This window comes from Triturus cristatus, chromosome 9 (genome assembly GCF_964204655.1).
Source record: "Triturus cristatus chromosome 9, aTriCri1.1, whole genome shotgun sequence".
NCBI lineage: Eukaryota > Metazoa > Chordata > Amphibia > Caudata > Salamandridae > Triturus > Triturus cristatus.
Window position 1 is genome coordinate 581919350 of NC_140592.1, and position 25437 is coordinate 581944786.

A 25437-nucleotide genomic window follows, 5' to 3' on the forward strand; every position below is an offset into this window, starting at 1 on the left:
CTCCAATTTTACTTCTGTATCCGCAGCGTCCTACATTTTCTTGTACCTGGTGCGACCTAGCCACATCACTTAAACCCAACTGTCGATCGGACAGTGCTCCACTGGGGTGAGCCTTATTGTCACATCCTTGTAGTCACGCGCCCCCCCCCCGTTACCCTGTACTATTATTGATTGTATTTCTACCTACCTTGTAGGTTGCTCCTCCGATGGTCCTGATGAAGACCCCGTTGTTATGGACAAATTATCTTCCTCTAGTTTCTGGGGTCGAAATGTTGACTTTGCTTACATTCGGACCTGTACTTACCCATTCAGCCCAGAAGCGGAGAATTTATCATACATTTATGGCATCGCATTAATCGGTTGTTTAACCAGTCTTTTGATACATTGTTAGACAGGTCTCTTTCATCATCATTTTAAATATTGTAAACATTGTATTTTAGCTTTACTATCACATCTACATCTCTTAACGAGTACTACCTTGAGTACCTTCTTCACCTTTTCACTTTGTAGCAACTGTTGAAAATGCAAACTTCTGATTATGTCATTATATAAATCTTTTTGATAACCGAGTTGACCTGGTCATTGTTCAATTCAATTATTGTGGGTTGTTTTCTAATTGTGTTTTCCTCCTCGAGAAGTTCACCAAATTAAGTATGGCAAAATCGGTGAACTCACTGCCCCATACCTGTAGAAAGAGTCGTACGACAAGGCTGTGTCCTTGCCCCGACCCTTTTTTGCCTCTTTATTTTTTTTGTGTTGAAATTTTTTATTGAATTTTATAAGACAAATACATTAGAGCATATGCAATAATAAATAAAAGAGAATAATTACATGTTAGAAGGAATCATGGAATAAGAAATTGATAAATAAATACGATATAAATATGCGTTTAAATAGATAAATACAACTTGATGCAGCAAAGATATCAAAACCCAGCATAATATATAATAAGAGTGAGCAATAGGGAAAAAAGAGAGAAGAAAAACATAGTGGGATAAAGAGTGCTGGAGATATAAAGAAATAGAACAAAGGAAAAATAATTAAATAAAAGCAGAGGAGTACCACAACGGAGGAAGTAGATGATTGTGAGGGAACAGGGAGAAGAGAAGACAAAAGACAGAAAAGTGAAAATTAATTAGTGTGTTTGAGTAGAAGTGGAGGCCGGAGGGTCAGCAGCATTTGATTTAAGAAATGGAGACCATATTCGAAGAAAGGTGTCATTTTGATCTTGAAGATTATAGATTGTACGTTCATGGGAAGCAGTTTGCATCATGGCCACCAACCAATCCTCCTGTGATGGAGGCATAGTTGATTTCCAATGACGCAGTATACATATTTTGGCAGTAGCAATTGAAGTATGAAAAAGACGGAGTTGTGGCTTCGTGAGCTTTGGGGAATGACGTAAGTCATGTAGGAGAATGTTAGTAGATGTAAGTGGCAATTTTAGGGGCATGGTGGATTTCAGGGTAGCACCAATAAAAGTCCAATAGGGTTGAATACTAGGACACTCACAGATGATATGAGTAATATCACAACCTGAATTGAAGCATCTCCAGCAGTTAGAATGCGAGAGAAGACCAGCTTGGTGTAATTTGACAGGAGACCAGTGCCAATCATGCAGAATTTTAAAAAGACAAAATTTAAGCCTTGATTCACGAGCTCCCTTATTTAAACTCTCTAGAATCAAATCCCACTCAGCATCGGAAAAGGAGATGGAGAGACGAGATTGCCATTTACGCTGGAGATCATGTGAAAGAGATTTAGAAAAAAGATGAGATGAAAAAATTTTGTATATACCAGAAGTAACACCCTTAAGTTTCCCCCAAATGTGCAAATAGGATAATATAGGGGAGTCCTGTAGGAGCCATGGTGATGATCCCATATGGGTCTTTAAACATTGTTGGAGTTGAAGATATTTGGAAGAATGATGAAGGGGAAGATCGAATTCTACCCTGAGTTGAGAGAATGACTTAAAATCCCCATCATGTAGGAGTTGATCCGGATAGAGAATACCTGCAGCTCGCCATTCAGACCAGGATAACATACGGCCATTAATACGGATCCCCGAATTATTCCACAAGGGAGCCTTAGCATGTATTCTGGAGTTTGAGCCTAATAATCTGTGACTTCTCTGCCAGGATTTATGCATGGCGGAGAGTATCGGGTTTTTTGGGTCAGAACGACTAGAGCCAGTACCATACAGAGGAGAAAGATTTGATTCCGAGGATAGAAGATGTCTTTCTATTTGAACCCATTGTGGTAAATCCTTGATGCCAGGTAAAAAATATGAGATTTGGGAAATATGTAACGCCAGAGAGTAGTGCTCAATAGAAGGAAGACCAATTCCGCCAGATAATTGGTGAGCCTTCAACTTAGTGATAGCAAGTCGCGGTTTCATAGTACCCCAGATGAAAGTTTTAATCTGGGCATCTATTGATCGAAGTAAGGATAGAGGGATCTGCAAAGGAAGCATACCTAGAATGTATATAAACCTCGGAAGGGTAACCATTTTAACCGCCTGAGTTCTGCCCCAAAGAGAAAGGCCCAAAGCCTTCCATTTGTCAAAATCTCGTTGCATTTGGGATATAAGAGGAGATAAATTATCTGCAACCATGTCTTGCAATCCTTTATTAACGAGGACACCTAAGTATTTAAGGCGTGAAGGCTGCCAATGAAAAGGGAATCCAAAAATGGCTGCTTTGGTGGTACCGTTAGAGATGGGCAAAGCTTCACTCTTGTCCCAATTAATCTTATAACCTGAAAAAGAGGAGAAATCATTGATAATGTGAAGAAGAGAAGGAATCGACCGGGGAAGACGAGTAAGTGTGAGTAGTATATCATCAGCATATAAGTATATTTTAGAATGTCCAATTGGAAGGGGGACACCAGAGACCTCATCCGATTGACGAATGGTGGCGGCCAAGGGTTCCATAGCCAGAAGAAACAAAAGAGGGGATAGTGGACATCCTTGACGTGTCCCTCTCTTAATAGTAAAGGTGTCTGATAGAAACCCACCGCAATTTACCTGAGCAGAAGGATGATCGTATAATAAGCGTACCTTATCAATAAATTTCTTGCCTAAACCAAATCTATCCATGACCTTGAAGAGATAGTTCCATTCGATGCGGTCGAACGCCTTTTCTGCGTCAAGTGAAAGGGCTAACGCATCATCCTTAAGATGTTGAGCCGACCATAATGCATGGGCCAGAGAACGCAGATGATTCCTAGAGGATCGACCCGGTACAAAGCCTACTTGAGAATGGTGTATCAAGGAAGGCAAGACCTTACGCAAACGCGAAGCAAGGATGCTGGCCAGGATTTTAATATCAGTATTTAATAAAGAGATGGGGCGATAGCTACTGCAGAGCTGGGGGTCCTTACCTGGCTTTGGAAGCACAACAATAATAGCCTTGTTAGAAAGAGGTCCAAGTGAAGATGAACTATCCGCCTCCTGGAATGCGGTATGCAGGGTATCAATAATATTGTGACCTGCCCAGCGATAGAACTCAGGGGGAAATCCATCTTCACCAGGGGCCTTGTGATAGGGCAGGGCAGTAATCGCACTAGAGACCTCATCTCTGGTTATTTCACCCTCTAGGATGGCTCTGCCCTCCGCCGAAAGAGAAGGAAGGTGTACTTTTGCAAGAAATGCTGTCATTTTATCCGGGTCCATTCTACTATCGGAGGTGTAAAGAGATTCGTAAAAAGAGGCGAACTCATTAACGATGTCTTGAGGTTTCGTGCACAGGTGACCTTGCGTAGATCTAATGGCCGGAATGGCCATGGACGCCTCCCTCTGACGCAGCTGCGCGGCTAATAACCTTCCCGCCTTTTCCCCTTGCTCGTAATGCCGGCCTTTCATTTTCTGTAAAGCGAATTCTGCTTTGGATGTAAAAAGGCTATTTAAGGCCATTCGGGCTTGCTCTAGTAATTTGCGGTTTTGTAAAGACGGAGATGCGGCGTATAAGCGAGAATAAGTTTGTATATCAGATTCGAGTTCACTTTGTCTCCTTGCATTTTGTTTATTGGCAATTGCTGCATCACGCATTAATTGCCCCCTCAAAGTAGCCTTCGCCGCGGCCCAAAGAGTCCTGCTGGAGGTGACAGACCCCTGGTTAGTAGAAAGATAATTTTGAAGGTGAGATTGCAGTTGGGCCTTACCAGCAGGAGTCCTGTGGCGTTGGATGCTCATACGCCATGGTTTACGCCCAGGCCGAGAGAGACCCAGATCAAGGGAAAGGAGAACCGGAGAGTGATCAGACAAGGCCGCTTCCAGTATGCAGGAGTCTGTAACGAATTGAACTGTATTATGAGAAATAAGGAAATAATCAAGACGAGAAAATGTACCATGGGCCGAAGAAAAGAAAGTATATTCCTTATCCGTTGGATGGCTAAAACGCCAATGGTCAACCAGTCCGATATCTGATATGATGTCCCCCAACAAGGCTCTGTCTGACGCATTGCCCCTATCTAATGGGCCAGTTTTGTCTAGAATGGGATCTTGCGTCACATTCCAGTCTCCACCAATCAAATATTGTGAAGCATTAATTTCAAGCAGCAAACGGGAAAGTTGAAGAAAGAATGTTTTTTTGGTACCCGTAGGGGCATAAACAGACCCTACACAAATGTGAGACTCTCCAATTTTAAGTTTGGCAAATACATAACGGCCATTTACATCTGACCATGTTTTAGAGACAGTGACCGGGAGGGATTTGCGAAGGAGGATTGCTACTCCACATTTGCGGAGAGGGCCTGTGTCTGAGGAATCGTCTTGTTGAACACTACTATGGATAACCTTACCCACCCAGTCTCTGCAAAGTTTGTCCGACTCCAGAGCATCCAAATGGGTCTCCTGAAGCAAGGCCACATCTACATGTTTGGTCTGGAGATAGGAGAGTACTTTCTTCCGCTTTATGTAATGGGTGAGGCCATGTACATTCCAGGTGATCGCATTCAGAGAATGTGCCTGTGTCATAGTAGAATAGAGCAAAAATCAGGAGGAAGAAGATAATATAAAGCACAAAACAACGTGATGAACCAAACAAAAGGAAAAGGAGAGAAATGACAAGAGAAAGAGGAAACAGAAAGAATATAAGTGGAAGTAGTACTTCTAATCTAGATAAAATGCATAAAGAAAACAATAAAAAGATAAAGACGAAAGGAGGTAAGATTTAGAAAATAGTACAGTAATAAAGAAATTATGGAATAATAGCGAGTGAAGAACAAGAAACCGTAAGACTGTTACCCGCGGGTCTGGGCGCACTAGAGCGCCGCCGCGGGAAAAGACCCCACAGAAAGAGAGAAGCAATTAAGGAGGCATTAATAATATAGAAGAGAAGCCCAAAAGAGCGATATAAAAAAGAACAAAAGAAGATAGAGAAAGCCAAATAGAGGTTGAGAAGCAACACTACAGAAGAAGAGAGATCCTACAGTAATTAAATGTGAGGCAACCTCAACGTATAAAACATATCATACACATATATCAAAAATCTATACCAATATGCATACAAGCAAATAAGGTGATACAACTATAATCAAACAATTAGGCGCCAATGCACCCGGGTAACTGCAAAACCAGTTGAGAATATGCAATAAAATTGTAGCATGAAAAGTGAGAAATACAGGGAGAAAAAAGAATAGCATTATAAGGCAGAGATATAGCAGAAGGCAAAGTGAAAAGGAAAAGAGGTAAGATTAGAAGTTAATGAGAAAAGAGGTGAGAAAGAAAAGGCAATCAGATATTATAACAGCGAAAAATGCCAAAGATATATAATAATGGTTTAACAATATAAACAAGGCCCATAAGGACCGGAAGTCTACGATAAACTGCCAATAAGTCAAGAAGTGATTTTTCCCACATGAGGAAGTATTATTCAGTCCGCATCCGAGGGGGTTTTAAGAGGAGAGCGGGACTTGTCCCTTTGTGAATCTTGTGGGAATGTGGCTGCTGAGACCGACTGTATTGCTGACTTCCTATCTTCTTGTGAGCGATGAAGTCTTTCAAGGTCCCTACCACGAGGCCGAGGACTACTAGGAGGGCGTCTGCTGCGGTCTGGCAATGGAGTAGAAGACTTATAGGGAGAATGGGACTGATCCTGCTGCGAAGATGAAGTGAGAACTTCCATATCTTGAGGTTGAAGACAGTCCAAGAATTGCTGAAGATGCTCTGGATCATGAAAGTCCTTAGAAACTCCATCTTTGGTGATCCGAAAACGTGCTGGTTCAAATAGGCCATACTTAATGCCTAATTGACGTAATTGAGGTCGCATAGAAAGAAAGGCTTTCCGCCGCTCATTTGTTTCTTTAGAGAAATCAGCTGCCATATGAATCCGATGGCCATCAAAGGAAAAAGAACCTTGTAACCGAGCAGCAGCCAATAATTGTCTTGTTTGATCGTGACGGAGAAAACAGGCAATGATCGGTCGTGGTCGCGCAGCAGGATCATTGCGTGGGGGGCCAAGTCTATGAGCCCTCTGTATCTCCAGAGGTGGAGTGAAAGAAATGCCAGTCAGCTTTGGAAGTATATGACACAAAAATGCACTGGAGTTTTGTCCTTCAATGCGCTCTGGAAAACCAAAAAAACGGATGTTGTCCCTCCTACTACGATCTTCCAAATCAATGAGCTTACTATGTAAGAATAAAAGGTCTTGTTCTTTGTTTGGAAGGGAATCAAATCGTTTCTCCATTGCCAGAACTCTGGAGTCCAGGGATTCAACCTTCACATGGAAGCTGGAGATTTCTGCTCTAATTGATTTAGTCTCCTCAGCCAAGGACGTGATTGTAAGGTTCATGTCATCTAACCGGCGACTAACCTCAGTTATTTCATGCAGAATACGCTGCATAGTTGCCGCCGACGCTTGCCCACCATTAGAGGGCGCAGCGTGAAGGGCCGAGGAGGATGCATGGCCTTTCGTTGGCATAGTAGTAGACTGTTTAAGAGCTTCTGCGAAAAGAAGTGGTTTAGGAGACTTATTTCCTTGCTTGGTAGCAGACATTTGAAGAATAGGCTTGATGGAGACTTTGAAAATACGTGAAGGCGTCTTTTCGTGTGGTGAAATACTTATATGTGAGCACAAAAAATATGGCAAAGTGTCGGAATATACAGAGCAGCACAATTAATAACTGTATATATATATGATGGTAGGACACTGGCCCCCCCAAAAGAAGAAACCCATGTCTCACCTTCAAACACTGAAATGCGAAAGCATATTTTCAAAAAGTGGTATCTGTGCAATAACAAGGCATCAATTATCGCTATAGTCAAAAGGGCGCAGAAATATAACAGTAATAGAATGAAAAACAGCGTATGTGCGCTTATGGCGGTGACAGACAAATTTGCGATTATGACGGGACTAAATTAATCAATATTCCAGAATGCAGATTAGTCATGGACCATACAGGAACAGAGGGCACAATTCCTGACTGAAAAAGATGACAAGAGCGCTATGACGACATTATGAGGAGACACAGTCTAATGTAGGTCAGTCAGTCTGCTCTTAAAAAAGCCATTTTCATGAAGCACCAGCGTAAACAATAGTCAAATAGCGCAAAATTGTAGTTGCAGTGAAGATGAGAGGAAACAACTCTCAAAGGAACGAAGGTTCCGTTTTTTGTAAATTTCAGCTGAGCTTGAGGAACCAGAACTTCCCATTACAAGAGAGCCATTGACCATGTAAAGGATGAAGTGCACAAATCCTGTGCGAAATGCGCGTCAAAGGTGCTACAACAGTAGTATGGAAGAAATTAGCCCTACCAGTAGCTGACGAACAGCGCGGCAAAAAACATGGTTCCTGTCAGAAATTCCTGAACTCTGAAGGAGGCGTTGCTGCAGGCATGTTGAAGGAGGCGCGGCCAGAGTGAAACCAGGCAGGCGCCCGTTGTCAACGTCGGGGGCGCGGCTTCATGAGGAGAGTGAGGCGGCCTGAAGGAACACGTCAGGCAGAGTGCGCCGGGCAACATCACCACAGAACATCGTCGAGGCGGTCATCAACAGAGAGCCGTTGTCATGCCTCCGAAACTCGCCCAAAGCCTGCCCTCCATCTTCCGGTTGCAGCAGGGCACGAAGAGGAGATTCGAAAGCCGGTGTAAGGTGAGAATATTCCCTTAAGGGCTCATCCCGCGGCGGAGCTCATCCGTCAGGCGGCCATCTTCCTGCGTGGCCAGACCACGCCCCCCTTTTGCCTCTTTATTAATGGTTTAGTTGCGTCGTTGATTGCAGGGAAGGATATAGATGCCCCTAAGCTGGCGAACCGTAAAATACCTGCTATGATGTTCGCCGACGACACCCTCCTACTCTCAAAGTCACCCATGGGAATTCAGAGGGATCTTGATATTTTTTATGTTTTTTCTAAAAATAGGGGGCTAGAGATCAACCTACAGAAAACCATATACATCGTATTTAATGTAAGCAATCGCACCCGGCCAAATCCTCGCCTAGATGGGAAACCCCTGGAGAGGGTGTACGTTTTTTAATATCTTGGTATCACGCTCACTGAAAAAATAGACTGGGGTGCTCAAACTAAGAAAGCAAGTTTAAAGCTGGCCCAGACAAGGGGGCACTGACAAAGGTATATAGGAGCTGGACCCATAAATTTGTTGGCCCGACAGTGGAATCTTATAAAGCCCAAGCCAGGTGTGCCGCCCTGTATGGAGCTGAAATCTGGGGTCACTGTCCATCTGGCTCTATATTGAGAATTGATAACTCTTTTGCCAGGCAATTAGTGGGTCTTCCCCCCAGCTCCCCGCTTTCTCCGCTTCTCAGGGACCTTGGGATTAGACCAATTGCAGACGCAGCCGCTCTTAGACCTCTTCTATTTTGGCAACATCTGTGGAGTACCCCGGAGTTGGCTGAATACAGGGAAGAGCTGAGTGAAGAACTGAGCCTACAGGGTGTGGGCAAACTACGATGGCTGGCTTTTATTAAAAACACTCTTGTGGCCATGAGCAGGGGCAACTTGTAGAACAATGCAGAAGAAATCTGCTCTACAACATCGAGGAAGGTCCTGATAGAGAGCTATAGGGAGTACCAATTTGCCCAGATATAGGAGAGGTCTATGTCTGGTTCACTGACTTTAGGGGTTTTCGAAGTAAAAGATCAATACAGACTAGAGCCTGCCCTGGATGATATCCAGCCGGTCCTTGCCAAGAAGTTATATTTGCAGTTCAGGCATGGGGTGCTCCCGTTGTATGCTTTTACAGATAAGTAGGCAGGTTCATCCAATTTGTGTTGTCCTGCCTGTAGCAATGCAGCGGAGACGGAATATCATGTAATATTTTTCTTTCAAGGATACAAGAAGGTGAGACGTTGATGGCTTTAACAGCTATGCAGAAATATGGGAACCAGCAACTGCACTGAGGTTTTTAGGATATTAAAATATGACACTCACAAGCAGATTGCATTTTCAATATCATGTTTTTAATTCTCTATGTGGTGTGCACGTAGAGCCATTCTAAAGATGGGCCTAAAGGATTTGCCGGTTTATTACTATATATTTTCCAACCTGGTCTCAGTCGTCTTTTAACATGAAAGAAAGTATTTTGTGATTTTTAAATGAGTATTTTTAATCATAATGTGCTGCATACCCTGTTTTTATATTTTTCTGTTTGTATACGCTCTTGAACTCTACTAGGTGAGGGCCGCTATGTTAGCATCATGAATCCCGGTTTTTGAAAACTGTAAAGGCCTTTATGCTGGTTATGTATTGCATACACAATTTATTGAATCATATATCTATAGGTTAATTTCTGGACCCCTGAGGCTGGTTTGCGGGATATCCGAGTGTTTCATGTAACACTACTGTAATGCACATGCACTTCTTGTGTAATCCTGTGTTCCACATAGAGCAATGATTATACTTAATTGAATGAAATGTATTGTATTTTTATTTGTGCTTTTATGGTCATATAAGCCAAAATTAAGATTTTCGATACGATACATAAGGTTTTCACAGAAGTATTTGGAGGATGCAGGTGTGAGTGATGGGTGACTTACAGCTGATAGATCTACATCTCACTTGACCTCAAACAATACTTCTGGTGGTTTCTTGCAAAAAGCAACCATCTCTTGTCAACATTCTCATTGTATCTGCAATAAAAACAGCAGGACCAGTGGGCCTTGTATCATTGACAGAGACATGGTAATCAAACTTGGGTAAAGCTCCTCAGACCCAGAATGGACAGCAGAGTTACAGCACACTGCCAAGGTCTCTAGAAAGGCCTATTCGAGTTATCGTAACTTAATGACATACATCATACTTCTCTTATGTCCAAACACCTACACAAAATAGATCCAGGAATAGCAGACCCTTGTACCAGATGTGGGCATTTTTTATATATGGTGTGCGACTGCCCAGGTCTGACACACTGACCTTGTTGACGTTCATATGTAACCTCCTTACACCTGAGATGTGCCTTGTGGGACTCAAGGGACTCAAGAAACGAACTAAAGATAAAGTGAACTGCCGACACATAGATCTGCCAACACAAAGATCTGGTACTACTGTTAGCTAAACATCAGATTGAGATTACAAAGAGCTGACGATGCTGAAAATGATGACTTGGAAATCAGGGTTACTGAGAGAGGCGATAGCAGAAAATGAGGCTATTGGAGCTTTAAGTGGAAGGCGGGAAAAGACACTGCACTCATGGCTTGGGACACAGTACTACTACAGCTCACACCGAGGTCTAATGAATTGCCACCTTGACCGAATTGCCGCTTTGGTTCGTCCAGATCATTTCATGTGATAAACATTTGCTTTTTCCCTGTGGGTGGATGGAGCACTACCTTGAATTACTACGGTTTTTAAATAAGTGACCCAGTACACTGCATAAAAACAATTGTTATATCTCTTATCGATGAATGATACTTTTGTGACAATAATGGTTGCTCTGCCATTTTTGTACAAGTCTAGCTGACGTAAACTAAGATGACTTTTTTTTTTTAATCTCCTTTTGTCTAAAAACGACCGCCATTTTCTCATAACGTTCTCTTATTCTTCACAGGTAGCCTGCTTCCGGGAGGAGCGGGATGTCCTGGTAAATGGAGACAAGCGCTGGATCACTCAACTGCACTTTGCGTTTCAGGATGAGAACTACCTGGTAGGTGCCACAGCTCGCAGATTTTGTGCCTGTGACACTCCCAGTGCTCTTTGTCAGAGGGTTGCATCCAATTCGTGCTCCATTGGCACCTCATAGCTGACGGTGACTAAGAACTTGCGGACAATCAAAAAAGCAGGGTTGAATCATAACATTATTGTAGTAATTAAAAGTCAAATAATTTGCACGAGAACACAAAATGTGAGAAATATATCCAGCATAAAACAGTGAAGGTATTCAGGAACATGTGCATAAGTGAAGTTAAAAAAAAACCATTAACATTAACAGCTAATGTAAATATTAAAACAAAACAAGGTGGGGTATTTTATATACCAATGACATACCAAAAATCTCAAAGGGTATCTCACATACTGTTGTTACCCAGCTCAGCAGAAGTCTTTTTATCAACCTTAGAAAAGTGAGAACATGACCTGGCACCACCACATAAAAAGATTTTGACCACCAGGTTACACACTAGTCTAGAGCAGGTGTAATAATCAATTGAATGAATTGAATTGGGGGGATGGGGGGTGCTAAAATGCCCTCTGGGCCAGTTATGGTGTGGGGGCACGGCCCGATGCCTGAGCAGGATAAACCCATCCTCTTTTAAATTATATTTTGCCTGTTTCTAGTGGGTTTGTGCTCCCAGAGAGGGAGGGGTGATGGGGGCAGAAAGACTGATGGGCCCATTCGGGGTTGGAGGCCTGCTTGAGTTTACCCTCACCCTTTTTTTTATTATTACATTTTCCCTGGTGTATGGTTGGCCTTCTGCTCCTTCAGGGGAAAATATTGGGGGTAACCCCCCCATTAGTCCCGCTAGAAGAGGTTTAAAGACTGCTGGGCCTGTTATGAAGTTGGGGCACTGCCTTATGTCTGGGCAGGCTATGCCCACCCTATGTTTTTTTTTTTTGTAGTGTTTTAACTGGTGTCTAGTGGGCTTTCTGTCTCCCCCCCTCCACGCCCAACTGGGGCCAGATTTGCCGTAAACCCCCCAGTTGCCACCCAAATGGGTGGATAGACAGATTTTTTTTTACTTTAACGGGGAGCACAAACTCATGTTAGGGGTGTTTATCCGCAAAAATCAGTATGCGGCCACCACCCCCCCCGCAAGATGGCAATCTAGGACAAGGACAGTAGTCCCTATGTCAAAAACATGAGGGTACGCTTGCTGGGGATGTGAAAGGCACATACCATTTCTGGACATTGGCTTACCATGGACAGACCTAGCACACATGCTACATACGTGTGTTAACTGGGCCAGAAAAAAGTCAGGATACCAGTTTCACATGTAGTTGGATCATTTAGGCATGAGGCTCCATTGTGCTGAGAAATCATGCAGGAATCAATCCTAAAATACAAACTTTGACTTAAATGACTGAACAGAGACCACCATAAAAAACGATTAAAAAAAAGATCAAACGCATATTCACCAAAGAAATGATAAAGGGGGATGCCGATAGCACTGGACCACTTTTGACACTGGAGCCTACCACTCCTTCCTTTACAAAACATTTTTTTACAAGATCTGTTACTATAAGATAAAGAAACTGCAGTGCATCAAGAGTGAGAACTTAATATTTGGTGAAATATAACAAATGAACTTCAGAAAGGTAAAGCGATCTTCAGTGGCAGCAGAAGAAATTCAGGAATGGCAAATTGGTCCTAGCGAAAGCCTCCAGAGACAATTCTCACCCTTGTTTCAAATTGAAGTTAGAATACATCAATTGGAAAGTAGAATGTTTTGTCTTACAACTGTCAATCCTCTTTCAGGTCATTGGAAATGCAGGATTGTTTTGGCAGTTCTACTAGTAAAAGACAAATCTCTTTCATTGACAAATGAGATTGTTATCTGCTGGCTCTTGTAGATATGTCTGAAATGTTTGCTATCATAAAATACAAAATCCTAACCATTAAATTTAAAGAAGAAATCAAAGTAATAAAGTTGATTACAGGCTGTCATTTTTCTTTACTTACTAATAATGGCTCTCACAATATTGCCTAGATAATTTTATCTTCCCCAAGTCCACAGTCACAAGTAGTGCACCACAAGGATGGCACAATCACTCAATATTTAAATCTTATATATGGAGTCCTTTGACAACTTACTACATAAATTCTATATCTAACACAAGACTGACTTAAATAACCTTCTAAGGCACCAAAACAAGTTTAGAAGCCAATTGGATAATCCTCCTGAACAGTGGCGACTCAGAAATGCTCCCAGCCGGATATAAAACACTTTCCAATGCTTTTTCACTATTCACATCACACACATTTAATGACAACCTCTTGATTTGACGAAATATAACTTCTGTTTCCAAATTTTTTGCACAGCTGAATATGGATGCATACATCTGCGGGCCCTCTTGGTCCAGTCAGACCCACATTTGCCTCCTAAAATTAAAAATATAGTCATTCTGCAAAGAGAAAGATAATACCATGAGGCTCTTGCCAGAATAGGAGCTAAAACAAAGAAGAGCAAGATATGAAACCTATGTCATCTAAGAGATCAAATGAACACATTATACACAACTCAAAACTCAGCTGCAAAACCTGTAACTTGTAGTCTTGGCTTTGGGCCTGCTGCTTCAAACATTGCACAGCTATAGGGCAATTTGAGACTCAAATTCAAAACAACAGCAGCAGTTCTTATGGACAAGCGCAGTTCTATCCCAAAATACTTCCAGGATAGTAGATCAAGTATTTTATCCACACTGAGGGGCTGCGATCAGCTACTCCATCGATTAAAGGAATCAAGGAGGTTAGCATGTTGTGAAATACTGTGCATCTGCCAGGGGTATGTTTTCAGGAACACTTTTGACATCTCTGGCTTTGCTTGTTTATTTTTATAGTATAAGTGCCCGGAAAGGCCTCCTTTTTCCATCTACTACTTGTGTCATGAATTTTATCGAGAGTTTTGATCTAACCTGCTAGGGTTTCTAACCAGTGAGTGTGGTGATTTACTCATGATTTCAAATTTAATATCACAAATAAAATCACCACCAAACATTCTTTCATTCCGAAAAAGGCCTAAAAACTCACCTTTTGAGGGCCTTCCATGGTCCTCTGTTACTTTACACTTGTTACTACTTCACCTGGCATTCACTGTTTAATGGACAGGCTCATACACTCTGCTCTTTTTGCTTCCATCAACTCTCCCGCCTTACCTCGCTGCCCAATCCTACATTGTTGTTTCCTCCTGGACATGGTCCAGTTTAATTTCTCCCTGTTTATGTAATATTTCCCTATTTTACTTAACCTAAGCCTCAGTCCTTTTCCTGCAAAGCGCATCATTGCCCTTTGGTATGGCGTTAGTATATAAAAAACTGTCAGAAGTAAATAAATAAATATAAACTTCAACATTTAAATCACCTCTCAACTGAGAGGGTGGCGGTACCCCCCAAACCTCTAGTTCAAGCTCCACTGTGTATCGCACATATGTGAGCTCAATGGGAATGTAATCAGGTAAGAGTGTCATATGGTCACCCATCCTGGCCATATTTCTTTGGGGGAAGGTAGGCTTTTTCAGGGGCACGCACAGAAAAAGAGAGGAGATTATGTAGTGGAGATTGAAGGGACGTTGGAAGACAAAGAGAATCATGAGTCAGTTGGTTGTGAGCAGCAATGATGGAGAAATCCACTTTCAGAGTTATCATTGGTGGGTTGTGCCGTTCAATAAACACATCCAATGGTTAGAGCGGCAGAGTGGAGAAGTGTGGCTCAATGGTTAGAGCGGCAGACCCTGATGCAGAAGTCTGGCCCGGGACCAGGGTTCAATTCCCGCCTCGGCGGGTCTTGGGCTCAATTTCCTCGGACCTGATAATTCTCGCCTCATTGCCTATCCTAATCATGGGTCCCACTCTGCAACTCTGGGCAATAGCTTGCTTCATCTCCACAACGGCCCCAACAACACTAGGATGCCTGGCCTCACCTTGGGGGTGCCCAGGAGTGGACTCTTCACAGGGAAAGGCCAGGAAGGGTTCCTCAGCGGTATTCGTACAAGCGCCGAGATGCCTCTGGGTAGTTGTGCGCTATACAAGTAACTCTACATACACATTTACATCAGGTATGCACTGCCCAGCTGAGGGTCTCCTGGGAAAAGAAGCCCTGAGAGTAAACTATCTCTGTCCTACTGTATGCACAAATACACAAGACTATGTTCCATTTATCTCCTCTCTGTTTCTGACAGTATCTTGTGATGGACTACTACGTGGGAGGCGACCTTCTGACCCTACTGAGCAAATTTGGGGAGCGTATGCCATTGGACATGGCAGCCTTCTACCTGGCAGAAATCGTGATGGCCATTGACTCCGTGCATCGCTTAGGTTATGTGCACAGGTGAGCTGATGAGATGTATGCTAAGCCCCCCAAGCTCACAGGCAGCGAGGACGGGTGACTTGTAGAACTTATTACATGGCCTGGACATGGTGGGGCAGATGGGAGTGACTGCACAATGTGTGCTTGTGAAGGTGATATTGGAGCTCCATGGATGATCTGCACAGGGTGTGGCTGGTGGAACTAAAGATATGAGATGGACGCAGAGGTGCACGGCTGCGCAGTGCATCAGTTGGCCAGATGTACAGTTCTGGTTGGGCTCAGTAAATGGCTTGTACTAGAAAGGGGAGCCGTTGAGTCTTTGAATGAACTGCACAACCAAGGCAGGTATTGTCTCTCACTACAGCGTGTCTGTTCTCACGAGAGGCACTGCTGGGGGTGGGGCTGGATGATTGACATTCACAGTGAGTCTGTGGAGGATGTAGGTCTATTTGCATAATTATTTGTGAACGCACTTTTAATGTGTGGTTAGAAGGCCATGGCACAGGACACAAGGCCAAGAGTTCTGTACATTCACATCAAAAGTGACAACTACTAAATGTGTTCAGAGCTATTATCGGTAAGACGAGCAGAAGCTATGCAACCTTTTAAATCAAAGATTTCCCCCTCTGCATCTTGGCAGGCAATTCTTAGGATTAGGACATTTGTGTTGTGCTCTTGTGGTCCCAAAAGCAAAGAACTTTGGTCTTGTGAACCTCACCTGGATAATAATGCCCGAACTGTGCTGGTACCAGGCACATGCCATGCTAAAACTAGAGACCATGGGATGCAGCTGCCCTGGCAGACAAGACAAACAAGCCAGCAGCTGGTCATCTGCAGTCGTCGTTCTCTCTTAACCTCCTTTCCTATCCCATACTCTTTAATCCCAAACAAAAACCTGTATTGTCCTGCCAGCCCCTCTCCCTTTCTTCTTCTATCCCAGAAACCTTTTTAGGTCGAGCATTCGAGACCTGTTGTATTGTAGTGGGTTCAAAGGAAGGGGCAGGACTGCTGGTCTTAGTGCTTTGAGTTAGTTTTATTTAAACAGTACACGTCTTCTTTTTGAGTCCCGAGTTTTAGATTTAGATCATGGTAGGAGAGAAGTAAATCCTTTTGTAAGGTGGAGAATGCTGGTAAGGTCTTCCTCCGAAGTCTTCAGAGAGGTGACGGGATTTTTCGGTTCTCCCGGGTCAGGTGTTTGCTCTCATGGCAGAGAAGAAAGAGAGAACGAATACCGGTGAGTGATCTGTCTTTTGAGTGCCCAAGCAAAAACGGGAAAGGTAGTGAGGGAAAAACCATGCAGTGCAACACGTCGACAGCAAGAGAAATAAGGTTTTGCGAGTGCAGTGGAGGGTACCTTATTCTAAGGGAAAAAGGAGGGGGCTCTGTCCCTTAGTCGTCAGACCTCACCCGCCTCCCTACCCAGCCAGCAAACTTCCCACGTACCTGGGATAGCCACGCTCCTCCTGGAGCGTGGCGGGGCACAACGTGGTCCTGGAGAAGTCTCGGCTCGGCTGCCTGCTCTGTGCTCCGACCGGCGTCTTCGGTAGTCGCTGCCGATTCGTCTGGGTTTCGGTCTCCCCTTTGATCCGCGTTCTTCACTTCTTCCAGTTCTCCGCTGCTCCTCCGTACTGCTCGTCCTCCGGCGGTGTACCACACACTCTTCCTGGTGTCCTCCGAGCTTATTGGCCTCCACCACTCCACGTCAGCACAGGGGGCGGGGTCTTCAGGTGGTGTGCCCCTGTTAAAGGGATAGTCCTCCTGTCATAGCGAAGGGGGACTTGCAAGGGATTTCCACTCTTCCTGTTGTGGCAATAGAAGAGGTTGTTTTGTTGTAGAGTTTTCACGCAAAAATGGTGCACTATAGTCCCTTGGCTGCTCTACCCCGTGACATGTATATACTTTAGTACATACCTTAGTATAAACTTATATGTGTATGTACTTTGTGGACTCTGGAGATCAGCCCTAGGACTTGTCTGCTTAGGTTTAGGGACTTTTTATTCAGTTCAACCGCCTCTATTTAACTGTCTTGATAGAAAATGACCAGCAGAGGTCAGTAAAATACCAGAATTGCTTTCTGCTGAGGGACTTTCTTTTTTAATTTTTTTCTGGCAACAGCCTCTATTTAACTTTCTTGATTGAAAACGACCAGCAGTGGTCGGTAAAATACTTGAATCACTTTAGAATTCTCTAGATTCCAGTCCATAGAGACGGTCTTTTACGAGCACCCGTAGACAATAATATTTTTTTCAAATCTTGTATTTTCAGTGATATGACCAGCGAAGGCCCTGCTTTTATATTTAAAACAGAGCTTTGGACTATACCATTTCCCGCGGAAAGGCAATATTTCTCTTAATGTGTTACCATACCTGGAGTGTCGTTCAGTTTGGCGCTTACTTTCCCTCCATGTTAAAGAACATTAGATGTTTCAGCACCCAGGCTAATGTGCTGCATAGCTAAATACCTATAAGGTCCCAAAGGCACGACCGATTGCATTGCAAATGCTTGTTTGAACCATCACCCATTCAGAAAATCGTGCTATATCTCACCAGTCCCCTCACCTTTTCTTCTTTCATCCCCAAAACCGTTCTTATAGTTCGGCTTCTATTCTCCACTTCTTTCAGGAACTCTTGCTGGACCAGCGTCTCTTTCCCCTTGTTTCATCTCAGAAAGCCTTTTTTGTGCCACCCTCCCTACTTCTTTCATCCCAGAAACCTGTACCCAGGCCACTACCTTCTTTTCTACCATAATTCCTTGCTGTTCCGTTGACCTCTCCTTTTTCATCCCAGAAACACTAGCTGAACTGCTATCCCGTCTTCCTCTTTTACCCCAGAAAATCTAACTGTACGACCACACCTTTTCGCTTCTTCTTTCGCCCCAGAAACCATTGCTCGGCAGCAGGGCTGGCTGTTGTGGAACTGGGCCCAGGCTCAGGACGCCATTTTCAGAGGGGCGTTAGGAGCTGACTTCATTCAGGTCATGCAAACAGCAGAGTCCCTGTCACCCGGCTCCAGTGCTCCAGCCGCTGTTTTAACCCCCCGTTAGCCTGCTTTCTTGCCCCTCCATCCCCTCTCACCCCCTGCTGCCACACACTATTAACCCTCCTCCAACAGACAACTTGGTACCAGCGTGAGATGCTAATCTGTGCATTATCAGGTGGGTGGGTGGGTGGAGGTACAGGGGGGTGTTCAGAGGCCAGTCATCACTACTCTGATGCAGGCAGCCAGGGCTGACCGCTGAGCACAAAAGGTGCTCTCTGCTGCCTCGTTTTATTTTATTCACCAGCAGCGGGGGCGCCAAAGGCCGACTCTGCTCTACGGCCAGCTGCTATTCTGTCCCGCCCTGGCACCCGTTTGGTTTTGGTAGGGAACCTGGCATTCCCATTCTGGCTGAAAATGGCCAAAACGGGATTACCAGTGGTCCATAGTTACCTCAACCGGTGTCCCAGGTGCAGTAGTTATGCGTTTTTACCTGAAACAAACTCTATAGATCATAACCGAAGGTCTTAGGGTCTTCTAGGTGATCAACTTGTGATCACCTGATAAACTGGGGTCCAATATTACCCCAGCATCAGTGATACTCGGTGCGGTATTACCGGTGCTTTAATTGGGCAGATACTGTGCGGTACTGAGTACCTGCATTTCTTTAGTTTGACAGGGCGAGTGCCTGCACTTCTCAGCACTGCCGCAATACATTTAATCTGAGAGTTCTGGTACTTTCCATGAGCAAGTAGGTAGCCTAAAGAGTACCTCTACTTCCATATTTCCGTTTAAAGGGCTGGGTATTACCGCCTGGGCGTATCCCATGCATTTCGTACAGTGAATGGGCTCCATGCCAATGGCGAGGAACTAGCAGAACCCCATGGATGCCGTGCGAGATTGACCCCAAAATGGGGGGCCGCCTATGACATCTGAGTGCCCTTTTGGGACAGTTGCACAGATGGTAAAATGACTGACCAAGCTTGCAGTGGACACGGACAATTACCCTAGGTCGGTGGGTAACAGTCCTTCTTTGGAATATGTGTTTCTGTCACTTCGCTCTCTCCCCACCGATCCCCCATGCGGTGCCTCATTGGCATTGATGACGCTTTGCTGTCAGGCTGGTTCGTTGGCACAACAGCTGAGCCGCAGGCGGCGTCACACCAGCCGTGCCCACGCCGTCCTCTCAGAGAGTGCCTACCGCACAGGGAGAAACAGCTGCGCATCATGCTTGACAACCACAAGAACGTACTTTACCAACGTAACTAATGCTTCCAGCGTGAGATCACAAGACGAGAAACGGCCCTTTGTGCTGAGTTAACCCTTTGCAGCCAATGTCCCGGAGAAGTGCGAAAGCAATTTTTAGAGCTGGGAGGAGTGTTGAGTAGCGTTAAACTGAACCAGACCAGTACACGCGAGTCTAGGGTGACCAACCGTCCGTAAATTTCACGGACCGTCCGTAAATTGGCTCTCACGCCCGCTGTCCGTGACGATCCCTTTTACAGACGCCTTTTGTCCTTAATTTTGGGCATTGCAGGGAACAGCACTGTTCCCCTGCATGAAGCCTCAGCCCCCTGATGGGGCCGCCTCGCACTCCTCCTCGGAGCACAAGAGCAGCTCCCCCCCCTCATTCTGTATGCAGGCTGATTGCCACATACAGAATGACAATGGGGGAGTCTGAGCGGTTATAGCATGTGTTGGCCTTCTCCAGCCTCAGTACTTTACAAACATACATGCTTAGTAAGCACCACTTAATCAGAGCAGGTGTCCATCACAGGACTATACTGTGATGTTTACAGGATACCTAACACCTGATTCCTCAAGAAAAGTATTTTCTACTAAGTGGTCTGTGATACAATTTCTTATTTATCAATGGATACCAAGCCAGATTAATAGGAAATACATGAATGAATGAAAATAAATTTGTACCGCGCAAAACTCAACCCGATGGGCATCAAGGCGCCTATACATATGGTCTGACACACCGTGGACACGGAACTATCGCCCCAATGGGAGGCAGAGGCTCAGAATGGGGCACCCTTAGTGTGAGCAGTAACACACACACACACGAAGATAATAGGCCTGAGGAAAAGAGGGGTGGCGGGAGAGCTGCGGGGGATGTCCTGATAGCAAAATAGCCCAGCCAGTCCCTTCAATCTGCAAAGCCCCACTAGACCTTCAGGTTTATTTATCAAAAGGATGCAAAAGAGAGGGAAGGAGGGAACTAAGAGGGAACTAACTGCACAAGAAAGGGAAACCCCATAAAAGTATCAGGATGCTAAACCGTCTTGAAGTGAGATGGAAACGGAGGAAGTTCAACAACTTCTGTTTCCAACCACAGTCCTCAATGATTGCTGTCCTTTTAACTGGCACTGCCAGTTCCCGACCTTACTGACCTGAGCTTCACAGCCCCAACCGTAAAGGGCCATCCCCTGTTTGTGCTAGCCGCTACTGTAATTTGCTAAGGCCATTGGTAAAAGCTGTCCTAACTTTCTACAGATATTTTTCTGAAGACCCGATCGCTAGAGAAACTCGAGTCTGAGGCTGATTCCTGAGTCATTGCTGCAGGGCACAAGTTGGGGTTACACGTGGGTAGAGGGTGCTCATCCACTATTTTCACAGGGTGGACGCCGTCTCCCCTAGCAAGATGTTGGGCCCCAGTAAAATATGCCAAAGTTAAGGGGCCATCCTTTTGTTCCAGTTTGATACTGGCTGGGAGCTATCTGGAGCCTAACAACTAGAATCCAATGCAAAGGAAATAAAGGCACACAGCTTATCACTTCAACACTTCACAAGTAGTTCGGAGAAACTACTATTTGAAGGCAAGCTTTTCACTTTGTTTAATCCCTGTATATAAGAGATATGCATACACCTTCTGAAGGTCAGATGTGTCAGTCTGTACGAGTATTAACACAAATAACAATTTAAATACCACTATTTTTTTTTCTTTTATAGCACTACTTATCCCAATGTAGGGTGTCGGAGCACTTTAAACCACAGGCACAAGTTCTACACTGACAGTAAATCTTACAAGTGTGTAAATCAATGTACAGGTCATGATGTCACTTCTTGTGATGCCTCATACGATTGCATGCAGTTCCTGTCATGCCACATACAATGGCACTCACTGTGATATTACACGCCATGATGTGCAAACATAATTATTGTCGGCTGGTAATCTTTGCCACAACTGATGATGTTACTGCCTCTGTTTCCTTTGCTGAACATGTTTCCATGCTGCTGTGGAGAGCAGAGCAGCTGAACCCTCCTGTCACTCTTGACATGGCAGAGTATAAGGTCCACTCTGTGAAGCGCCGTGGCGACACCGACAGCACGTGGGCATGCGCAGAGCAACACAGCGAAGAAGGGAAAAAATATTACTGCAACGGCGGGAAATGTAAACAAACGTCAGCGATGACGTCTCTACCACCTCAGAAATGTGCCGCCATAGATGGAGTACCCCTGATAAGTGAATAGGTGTCACTCAGATCATACACTGGAATTAATCAATTGTTATCGAATGATGGTGGATTAGAACCACCAGATATTGGTGATGAGGAATATGTTAGTGAGCAGGCTGCTGGAATGGAGTGTTCAATTGAGCAGGGGACTCCCTGGAGCGACTTGAGGCTTCTCTTTAACCTGGGCTTTTGATTCCACTGCACACATGCCGTGACTTACAACCGGACAGCCGGGGCCTGAGTTCACCCTCCAGTGAGATGTAAAAGTGTCTGAAGAAACTTAGGGCCAGATTTATCATTGTATTCCGTTGCACTTGTGTCATGCATAGCGTTGCAAGTAGGATGACCAACCGTCCATAAATTTCATAGACCGTCCGTAATTTGGATCTCACGCCCGTTGTCCGTGATGATCCCTTTTACGGATGCCTTTTGTCCATAATTTTGGGCATTGCAGGGAACAGCACTGTTCCCCTGCATGAAGCCTCAGGTCCCCCTTGGGTCCGCCTCCCACTCATCCTCAGAGCACAAGAGCATCCTCACCCGCCCATTATCATTATGTACGTGGCTGATTGCCACATACAGAATGACAATGGGCCAGTCTGAGCTGTTACAGCATGTGGTGGCCTTCTCCAGCCTCGGTCTAGGGCAGGGCATTCTGTCAGATGAACGCCCATGCTGCTATGTGAGACTCCAGGTTATGAAAAGCTGGTGAAAGAAGTTAAAAAGAAGGGGCTAGAATTTTTTCACAGTCTCATCATTTTAGAACTGATGCATTTTCAATATTATATTCAACGATGCCATGGTTGCTGCTTTTTTATTGTATGCAACTAACAAACATTGACAAAGCCAATAGTTCTGGCTTGTTGTAGGTGTAACATTACTTGTTGTGTTATATATCTGGATACAATGATAGAAGAGGCAAAATACCAGTCGGGCGGTACACTATAATAAGCACAGATTTTTAGCCTTGGTGTTTTAAGCCACACCCTTAATTTCATCGAACTCCCCCTTTGGATTGACCCCCCAGTTTTTTCATCCCACTTAAAGCCCTGGAAACGACACCATGTCACAGTCACCTCACGGCCTGGCACTGTGCATCATGCATGACTCATGACTTTCACATTTTCAGATTGCCTATGTGCAGGGACATAGTGAACCCTATCCCCACCCCACCCACCCCTCCCTTTGCTTTAGGAACTACAGCAAGGGTGAAATTCTTGATGGGTCTCTTCTGTCTGCAACTCTGCAGACAAAGGCTCAGCTCATAATTAATATGACAAGGTGGGTGAGTGAGTAAGTGAAGGGATGGGTGGATGGCTGGATGGAGTAGTGATAGGGTGAATGGATGAAAGGGTGAATGGATGGATGAGTGAGTGGAAGGATGGATGGATGAGACAAAAGGTAAATAGATGAATGGGTAAAAGGGTGGTGGATGAGTGAAAGGATGGATGGATGAGTGGATGGTTGCATGAGTGAGTGGAAGGATGGATGAGAGAAAAGGTAAATAGATGGATGTATGGGTGGAAGGGTAGATGGATGGGTAAACGGGTGGAAGGGTGGATGATGGGCAAGTGAATGGGTGGATGTATGAGTGAAATGATGGATAGATTAATGAATTGATAAGTGAAAGGGTGAATGGATGGACGGATGAGTGAAAGGGTGGATGTAAGGATGGATAAGTGAATGAAAGGGAGGGTAGACGGACAAAAGGATGGATAGATGAGTGAAGGAGTGAAAGGGTGGATGGATGAGAGAAAGTATGGATGAATGAGTGAAAGGATAGATGAGTGATAGGGTCAATGGATAAATTCATGAGTGGATGAGTAGATGGATGGGTGGGTGGATGGATGGAAGGAAGGATGGCTAAGTGAAGGGGTCGATGAAAAGAGAAAGGGAGGATGGATGGATGACTAAAAGGGTGAATGGGTGGAAGGGTGAGTGACTGGGTGGATGGTAGAGTAAGTGAAAGAATGGCTGGATGGGTGAAAGGGTAAATGGCTGGATGGATGAGTGTATGGATGGATGGGTGGAAGAGTGCATGGATTAGTGTACGAATGGATAGGGTGAAAGGGTGGATGGAGGGATGGATGAGTAAAATGATGGATGGAAGGATACATGTTGGATAGGTTTGCAAATGGATGAATATGTTTGGATATGGATGGGCTTACTTATATACTATTGCGCAACCTCCTCTGATATGTCTGTAAAACGCACCTTTTGTCCTGAATTTTGACCTCCTGTCCTGAACTTTTGTCCTGAATTTTAACCCTTTGTCCTGAATTTTTACACTCACCGTCCTGAATTTGCACCCATGGCAGTTGGTCACCCTAGAGTCAGCCAGGGCACGTTCGCAGCTAAAATCTGTGAACCGAACACAAAACATGAGTCTGAAACCGGTCCACACTGGGATGCTTAGACTGGCTCTGCACACTGAAAATTGTAATTGTAAATTGTATTTATATAACGCTTACAGGCCCTGGTTTAAAGCACGTTGCTGCGAGTACCATGCTACTCCGGAACCCAAGATTAGAGTTAATAGTAGATTAATAATAAGTGTTTGCTTATTTTTTCCGTATGCATTAGTTGTGTTAGAACTGTGGTTTTGATTTCTTGTGTATTTAGTGTAGGGATAGTGATGCAGCGCGGAACGTCAAATTCCCCCTTCGGCACAGACCAACTACCTCGGCATCCAATTCACTCAAATACATTCATTGGTGGGGCCCATAACACCAATATACTTACACTCCGTTGATCTGTTTTCTGAGGGAAAATATGATTCCAAACGCTGACATGAGAGTAATACCTTTACCTTACCCTTAAACACATTGCCCTCAGACTTCTAAGATATTCCTCTCATAAGGAGATGGATCATTTAGTTGTTATATTTGGTTTTAATGAATAATGCTCGTCTATCTATACATTACTTCCTTACCACATTTCTCTTATTCAAATAACCGACACAACACATTTGTCAATTAATCAAATATTCTTTATCTAAATTATATTGCAAGAAAATTAGAAATCATCATCATCAGCATTTCAGAGCATCATATTTACCTATTCTGGCTAAAGTCGTCCTCTAAATCAATCAGTCAAAGAAGAATGTATTCAGCAAAGTTAGGCCGCAATTCAGTCTTTCAAAGATTCAGGATAACAGCTGTCCAGCAGTGTCACCGTCCTCTCCGTCAGCATAACGTCAGGAAATCTAGTTCGTCAAAGAAGAGCAAGCGCAATCAGTTCAATTCCTTACCTACTTTTATAATGAAAATAATGTCAAAAAGTATCAAGATCGGGGTTTAGAGAATCTGGATTGGTCAACTTGGGGTGGCGGGGTACAGTTCTCAGGGTGTTGAATGATGAAGTCATCAAACTTGCTTGTTCTGGCTTTTAAATTGAGCTTTGTCCTTAGTCTTGGATGGGTTCCCGGAGCTTCCTTGGAGGGTGCATGTTCTCCCGGGGTCAGGTCCAGGCCACTGTTGCTGGCGGTGACGCCTGCGCATTTCACCCAGAACCTCGTGTTGTCAGGGCAGTCACGTTTAACGTCTCGTTCAGCCATCTTGTATAGGCCGAAATGGTCAACTTAAGCAAAA

General features: G+C 44.3%; 1 protein-coding gene across 7 annotated transcripts in view; it reads left to right on the forward strand.

Moving 5' to 3' along the window:
* Positions 1–25437, forward strand: part of DMPK (DM1 protein kinase) — an 817401-nt gene that overhangs the window by 410473 nt on the left and 381491 nt on the right. For all 7 annotated transcript variants that reach the window (XR_014968671.1, XM_085625612.1, XM_085625617.1 and 4 more), the window contains exons 4-5: positions 11002–11097; positions 15284–15432. Coding sequence is in view for 6 of the 7 variants with exons in the window: in XM_085625612.1 (XP_085481738.1) it covers positions 11002–11097; positions 15284–15432 (245 nt within the window). In the remaining variant the exon portion in view is untranslated. The remainder of the gene's footprint in view (positions 1–11001; positions 11098–15283; positions 15433–25437) is intronic.